General features: G+C 38.0%; 1 protein-coding gene across 1 annotated transcript in view; it reads left to right on the top strand.

Moving 5' to 3' along the window:
* The window catches only part of LOC138045634 (cell division control protein 45 homolog), a 23939-nt gene that overhangs the window by 7855 nt on the left and 8584 nt on the right, over window positions 1-7500 (top strand). The window contains exons 6-11 of the mRNA XM_068892199.1: window positions 11-79; window positions 565-614; window positions 3829-3877; window positions 4535-4647; window positions 5663-5776; window positions 7379-7450. Of these exons, the coding sequence (XP_068748300.1) occupies window positions 11-79; window positions 565-614; window positions 3829-3877; window positions 4535-4647; window positions 5663-5776; window positions 7379-7450 (467 nt within the window). The remainder of the gene's footprint in view (window positions 1-10; window positions 80-564; window positions 615-3828; window positions 3878-4534; window positions 4648-5662; window positions 5777-7378; window positions 7451-7500) is intronic.

Below are 7500 nucleotides of genomic sequence, written 5' to 3'. Positions count from 1 at the left end.
ATTTTTTGAGGATGAATTTGAAGAGTCTGATGAAGAGGGATCTGAACCTTCCTCAAAACGAAGGAGAACTGCAGATGGAGTAAGTAGTGCACTGCACTGCTGCCTAAATTAGCGTCATTTGGTTGTGCACACATCAAATCATATTGCATCGTATCGTAGTGAATACGATATGTGTCAACTGTTTCTAGCACTGGGGTAGTCTATTCAAACAAAGTTAATAAAGTCATACAATGGTCTTTGAGGAGAGTGGAAAACTGGAAGACAAAGACCTGGAGCTGAGTGGAGAAGCAACAACATGGCACGCCAAGTCTGGGAATTGAACCCAGGCCACATTCGTGGGAGGGAAGCGCTCTCAATAATCACTCTGCCATCGCTGCTCCTCATTCATAAAACTACATACCGGTAATTATTCTCAGACTGACTCCTAAAGTACACATGCTGACCATATGGTTCCGGCTGCATCACTGGGATTACATCATCATGATATTAAGTTACTACTCACTCAAACTCTCAACCTGGCATCCTTTATACAATAAATTATGACGAAAATTGGATTTTTTTCAGGACTCTCCTCTTTCAAAACGACAGTCAAAAAGGCGCTGGCACCAGAACAGGTGAGATTCTCCTCTTTAGTTTATGAAACTTTATTGCAGTAGTTTATTAAGTTCTGTACTATTTGGACAAACCTTTTCTGAATGGTTGGGGTATTTTCTTGTTCTGTTGGGGGAAAAAAAGCTTTTTATTGGTTTGGTTGATCATTGTTTTCAACTATGTAACCAAGCTTGACTTAGCAAACCAAAGCCATACCTTTTTGTATTATGAAGGTGTTTCATTATTTTTATCTTTTTCCCATGGGAAACATTCATGTAGGCTATGATTTGTGGTCTAATGTGTTTTAACCCAATGATTCGTTCGCGTGCGCTGTTTTGTTGGGCAAGATAACTTGGGAAATTTTCGAGGTTTTGCATTGGAAAGAGAGCGTTAAAAACAAACCTTATGCGCAGTAAATGTACACAAGATGCTGAGTTCTAGAATTAAGTTCACCTTGAAGAAGAAACAGTGAACTTCCAGATGATGTAAAAATATTGCTAAAAAGTGATTCAAAACACGTCCTAAGGCTCAACTGAAAATGTAAAGGTAGAATTTTTCGAAGCAGCGCGCGTTAAGCAATCAAGAAAGTTTTTGATCGCTAACTAAACAAAGCGCTTGAAAAATATTTATTATAACTCAAAATATGCCTTATGCAATTTACAGTTAAGTCTAACCACTCAATGGATAAAAATTGTTTGAAATTTATTCCAATCACTTTGTTTTCTTGCAGGTATAAGTGCAAAAAAAAGGGAAAAAATGCCACTGCCGAACAAAATTTCACCACGTGTTTTCTGCTTGTCAAAATACACAAAACTGCAAGATTAATTTAGTTAATTGATCACTATCATGTTTCATGAGAGAACAAACAAGGTCAAATTGTGTACAAAAATGCTCTTTCGAAAACTTTGACTGAAAGATAACTTACACAACACAAGAAAAACAACAGAGAAAATCGCTGGAAGTTTTCTCGCATTTGCAGAATATAAACGCACGATCGGATTGATTTATTTGTTGAAGATACCGATCTTCCGAGGTATACCGAAGGCGAAAATTCCTTCGATTACAAATTTGTTTTAGGAAAAAAAAGACTTGTTATTTGCAAAAAATCCATCGGTTGATCAATATAAAGCTAAATTCGGGAGCTAATCAATGCCCATTATGACGTTAATTGCTACGAAGGCCTTTAATTCTGCGCGGCTTACTGCATGAAAAAAGGGCAATGCGCTCGGGGATTTTAAGAGTTTTTGACAGGCATACCTACTCGTTTCGTTTACCATTAATTCCCATAGATCATCTCCTATGAAAACTAAGAAAAATATTTAATTCATTACGATTATCTAAAACGAAATAAAGAGCAGTAGCTGCCACGAAATCTGGAATTTGAATATTATCGACCTGATCATTCCAGCGAGCTTCATGTTTATCATCGGTCGCTTGGTTTTCACCGTCTTCTTCGTCACTTTTAAAGTCATCTAAATCAAAATTGTTGTCCCTAGTCACCCCTCCTCTTACAGGAAAACCATAAAAGATCCCTTAGATCCCTAGATCCTCCGAATCAGAAAAAAAAAGCATGAATATCCTCATCGTTTGATGCGTAATTGGGCGCATCGCCTGTTGTCTCCGCGTAATTTGATCGCGCGGTCGAAAGGGCAAAAAACTAGCCCTTGTGAGGTCTCTTATCAGCTGTCAAAATATGCTCACAACACGGCAAATGATTGGTCAATTATCCTACTAAATCTCCATAACAACAAAAAATAGAGATTTCCTAAGGGAGACTGGGTAGAGGCCTAAGATCGACTCTGATCAAGACGCCATTTTGTACGGCCGGTTGAGGCCGGTTTAGGTATTTCAGGGGTCATCGCGCGCGGCCGGTTGAGGCCGGTTTAGGTGTCAATGGGTTTTAAATATCATTATAGCTTCCAATTTGGCTGAAATGGTTGAAAATAGTTACTTGGCTTCTCGAATTACAGTGCAACGTGCCTTACTGTGGCCACCTAAAAAAATTGTTTACAAGTTATCTGCCAATCAGGGTGTGCAAATTTCAACGACAGTCACGCCTCCTTGCAAAGTTTGCATGGTTGTAAGTTTAACACCATTGTATGGGTTGTTGAGTTGATGTACATGTAATTTACGTATAGTTGTCAAATGTGAAAGTTTGAACATTAGGAGACCATTGTAAGGGCCAATTTACACGGCACGATTTTTGTCGCTTTCGACAAGCTCACGACAGGCCTACGTCATGACTTACTATTGCCGCATGTTTTAAAATGCTACGACATTTTTTCTGACGTACACAACAATCGTAAATCATGTCGTGGGCCTGTCGTAAGTTGTTGTCGCATGCATTGCAGTGTTATGGCACATGACTATAACCACTTTAACAACAAAGCTGGAGAAGCCTGGTATAGATTTGTAGTAAAGTTAAGGAAAGCGTGACACTTCGCTAACGTGACCTGTTGAACTATAAGTAGATCAGTTATTCGCTTGATACGAATTGGAAGTACATTTGTATTGTTGCTCAATCAAACGTGCAAATAATGCTGTTTACGTGTTGCATACAAAGCCAACGTATTACATCATAGGAACTAGTCCTTTCTTCTACTAGGATTTCATGTAGGATTCTAAACGCCTAGTTCCTCAGGATTTACGTATGTATTGATAAGTAAGTAAGTCGTTATGCTCACGTACGAATTAGACGGAACATCGTATACTCCCTCATATATTTAATCACGTTCAGCTAGCTACCATTATGTATATAAGCACTGTGATTTAGCTATTAAAGGAGAATGTAATTAAGTCTTGAGTTTGTTCAAGTCTAGTCTGTTGGATTCTGTATGAGCTGGTAAGCCCCTGAAGACCAACCAAGTCTAACTACAGCAATCAGCGTCGACACTTATCCGAATTCGGCCACGTCGTTACCAGCATCTTACAGATTATTCCCAGCAGCTTTGTGTGTCAGCAGAAAACAGTTGGAAAAGTCTTCTAATCTTAGGAGCAGGCGTATTACGCTCAGTTGGTTAGTGCACGGCTTTCTGAGCAAGAGGACCCCAGTTCGATCCTTGGTGACCTTAACGTCTGTTCTGATCCTGTTCTGATCCTTGTAGCTATTATAATAGCATTAATTAACTGTAAAACCAAGCACCGTCAGCTTCCATCGATACCAACCCTTGAAAGCTGACAGAACTACCAGTGATTTTTATTTCTTTTTGGTTCATATTTATCTTCCTTATACTGCAGGCAGGAAATTTTATACCAGTATTATGCGTATGCCTTTCATGGAAGTGCTGTAAGTTGTTGAACTGAGATTTACAAATTCTTACTACATGCACTATCTTCAGAAAGAGAAATTCCAACATTGGTATATTCTAGGTGTAGTATTTATCATAGTTTGCAATTAAATTGATCATATTGCATCATAACAGAGTTGAAAGTGAGGTTCAGGATCCATGAATTTTAAATCCAAAAACTGATGATGATTAAATCCCTATTCTCTATTTTCGAATTCCCCATAATACACTTTGTTTGCCCTGCAAATTTTGCATATTTAGCATTGTTTTCAAATGCTCTTGGGAATATGCAGTGTCCCCAAGAGCATTTGAAAACAATAGTTTATGCAAAATTTGGGGGGCAAACAAAGTGTATTATGGGGAATTCGAAAATAGAGAATTCTAGAAAGCTTGAAAGAAGTAACTTTGCACGTGGAAACAGGTTTTTTTATCCATGCGTGCTGATGGTGTCAACTTTGCATTTTGTCAATAATAACAACTAGCCAATGATTGCACAAGAAATTATTGAATCCTTATTTGAAAAACTAAAGTTAGATTTTGTATTTTTGCTCATTTCGTAATTCTGTAGTTAATATTGTATACCAAGCACATTCAAAGAAATGTAGGGTGGAAAGCCTAGCCATGTAATACAATAAAATTATTTGCACGTTTTTCAGGCGGCCTTAACAATGTATGAATTGGCATGGAAAATGAGCAAAGATAGCAATGACTTGTTATGGTGGGCAGCCATTGGCCTGACACATCAGTATCTTTATGAAAGAATTGACAGGTAGGATACTAAAAGGGGTCTTGACAAACTGCGAGCCAGCAAGCCATGTGAGTCATGTTAGTCACGCATGTTGACTTGCGTGGCTTGCATGACTAGCATGTTGACCTGCATCTAAGTCTAAGCATCCATTTTACAATGGTTAGCTTTCATTAACTGCGAGTTTGTTCTCATGGCTCGCTGGCTTGCACAAATTTTTACAAACTCTACTAAAAGCAACTTGGAGAATTCATGCCTTGCAACGATGTAGTGTATGTACAGGTGCAGGTGTGTGTATAGATTTTAAAAATTCTAATAAACATAATGACATTTAGAAACTAACCTGTTGACTGTTAACAATGTCATCATTATTATCATCATTATCATATCTTTGTTGATCCTCAGATTTTAAAGTATGTAGTTTGGTGTAGACTAGTTAGTATCAGTAAGCATTTACCCTCCCAACCATGATATACCACAGAGGACAGATCACAACAATATGTAAAATTTGTTAAAGGACCATCTAAGATAAATACAGTTGGGTATACTGCAATCTCCATCCCAGAGCTCTTCTCTCCCTCAGTGAAGAGAAGAGCTCTGGGGAACCCTGAAGCAAAGTGTCCTCTTATTGGTTTTCGTGAAGAACAATCAAAAGTGTCTCTAATTGGTGCATTCATGTTAGCACGAGGAGTGAGCAGGTGCCGTAAGGTTCAAATAGCCAATTTTTGACTATGAGAAACCTACATGTACGGTGCGTGTTCTCCTACATAGAGTTTCCCAGAGCCTTGGGTCGATCCGAGGCTCTGGTGATGAGAATGGGTATACTGGTACCAAAGTGAGATTTGAACTCAGAGTATCTGCCACTGTGTTGTACTGCTTAAAGAAATATGCAAACAAGAGTTTTTCAAGATAAAAGTTTGATAAATCTGTCACAAAAAGTTTGCATCAGTTGAGTCAACATGATCAGATTTTGTTTTGAACAACCCTTTTTGGCACACTGTTTTTGTATAATGTATAGTTATTTCTCTTATCCATTTAGTGACAAGTATGTAACAGATGCTCAAAACCTCCATGAGCATGTGATGAGACACAATCATGGCACAGATGAAAACGGGACATCTATAAACTGCCTAAAGATTGGCTTTGATACAGAGTATCCTTTGTACCTGATTATTAGAGACCTAGAATTTTACCAGAAAACAAAGTGGTACTACAATGAAAAAATCAGCTCTCGTTTTTCTTCACGTTTTGTAAGCATTTGCGTTGGTTGCTCAATAGGCGGAATTTTTTGTAGTAATTTCAAAAGGAAGGCTATTCATTTGAACTCCACTTTTTAAAAATTAATTTAATGGTCCGCAATTACTTGGTGCGGTTCCGACTGATAAGCTTTCAGTGATCTAGATCGAGGAGAAAGTGACGTCATTTAGTAACTAGCCTAAAAATGCAGTGTTTGAATGTTAAATTTAAAATGTGGAGTTCAAATAAATAGCCATCCTCTTGAAATTACTACAAAAATTTCTGCCTATTGAGCAATCTACGCAAATACATTTGAAATGTGAAGAAAAACGAGAGCTGATTTTTTCATCGTAGTACCACTTTAACTCCTGAACTGCCCTCCATATCGTCTGTCATTAGACAGAGTAAAGTCTCACTCCCAAAGGTCAATGGGTAAAGGGTTTTTTAAAGTTCTCCATGTAATATAACTTGTGGGGTTTTTCATAAATGAACCACCTTTTTGTTTTATTGGTATTGGAAGAGGCCTTATTATGTTATAGCTAAAATTTACTATGTCTTCTACAGATTTGCCACATGTTCCTTGTTCTTAAATTCTCGGATAAGAACTGTAAACCAGAGGTCAAATAATATGGGACGTTAAAGAACCCACTCACTGTTCGATAAGAGTAGGGGACGTATAGTCCCAGGTGTTGTGGTCTGACCTTATCTGCACGGGGGCATCTCTCACTTCGCAAAATTAATTGTAAACTGCATAACAAGCAGTCTGGCCGAAGTCCCCCGCAAAGTATTGTAAATTAGTCCTGATAAGCCCCGAGTGGAGAGACTATAATAGCTTTACTTCACTTCAATACAGTTGTAATGGGAAAGTGGCCAAGAGAATTTGCCTTACTCCTCTTTACCTATTTCTAATGATGTCTATACCATTATGGCACCACAAGCATCACTGTAAACTTAGTTTGTTTTCATGTCAGGTAAATCACCCCAATATTGTCACAAAACTAAGGGCGCGTTCGATTAACCCTATACCAGAATAAGATTACGTTGAGTGATGTTTGATGCGTTTCAAAGCAGCAAGGATAATAAAAATATGTTTAAAATAGCATTTTAGCAGACGTTAGACAATTTTAATGTGAATCTCCTTGAAAGCAAAGGATTTCTAACTTATATTCCATGTATTCCTATTCCGGAATATGGTCAATCGAACGCACCTAAATAAAGAAATAGTATTCATTCATGGTCATATTTTAAGCTTGTGGAGCTTTTTGTATGGAAAGTAGGATTTAAATCAACACAAGAGTTGAAGACAGCGAGGAGGCTATTTAACTACCATTGTGGGGTTGAATTGGGGGCCAGAGAAGACAAATCCAATTGGTGGCACAAAGAACGAGATTTGAACCACCCTCACCACAGTCTGGGCTACACAGTAATTGTCACATTTTAAACCTTGAGTGATTCAGAAAGGTGATCGTACTTTGCAGGAACTTTTGCAACCTGCAATGCCCTTAACAGAACAATGCAGATTACGACTATCTCTTTACAGACACTGGTCATTGTTTGAAAGCATTTGTCAATCTCGTTACACAGCTTGCAGGTATGTTTTGTATCTTGTCAGCATGAAAAAAAAAAAATGAGATTTTTAAT

Source organism: Montipora capricornis, chromosome 4 (genome assembly GCF_036669925.1).
Source record: "Montipora capricornis isolate CH-2021 chromosome 4, ASM3666992v2, whole genome shotgun sequence".
Taxonomy (NCBI): domain Eukaryota; kingdom Metazoa; phylum Cnidaria; class Anthozoa; order Scleractinia; family Acroporidae; genus Montipora; species Montipora capricornis.
The sequence above is the reverse complement of the archived record's forward strand: the minus strand, read 5'-3'. Positions and strand labels throughout refer to the sequence as shown.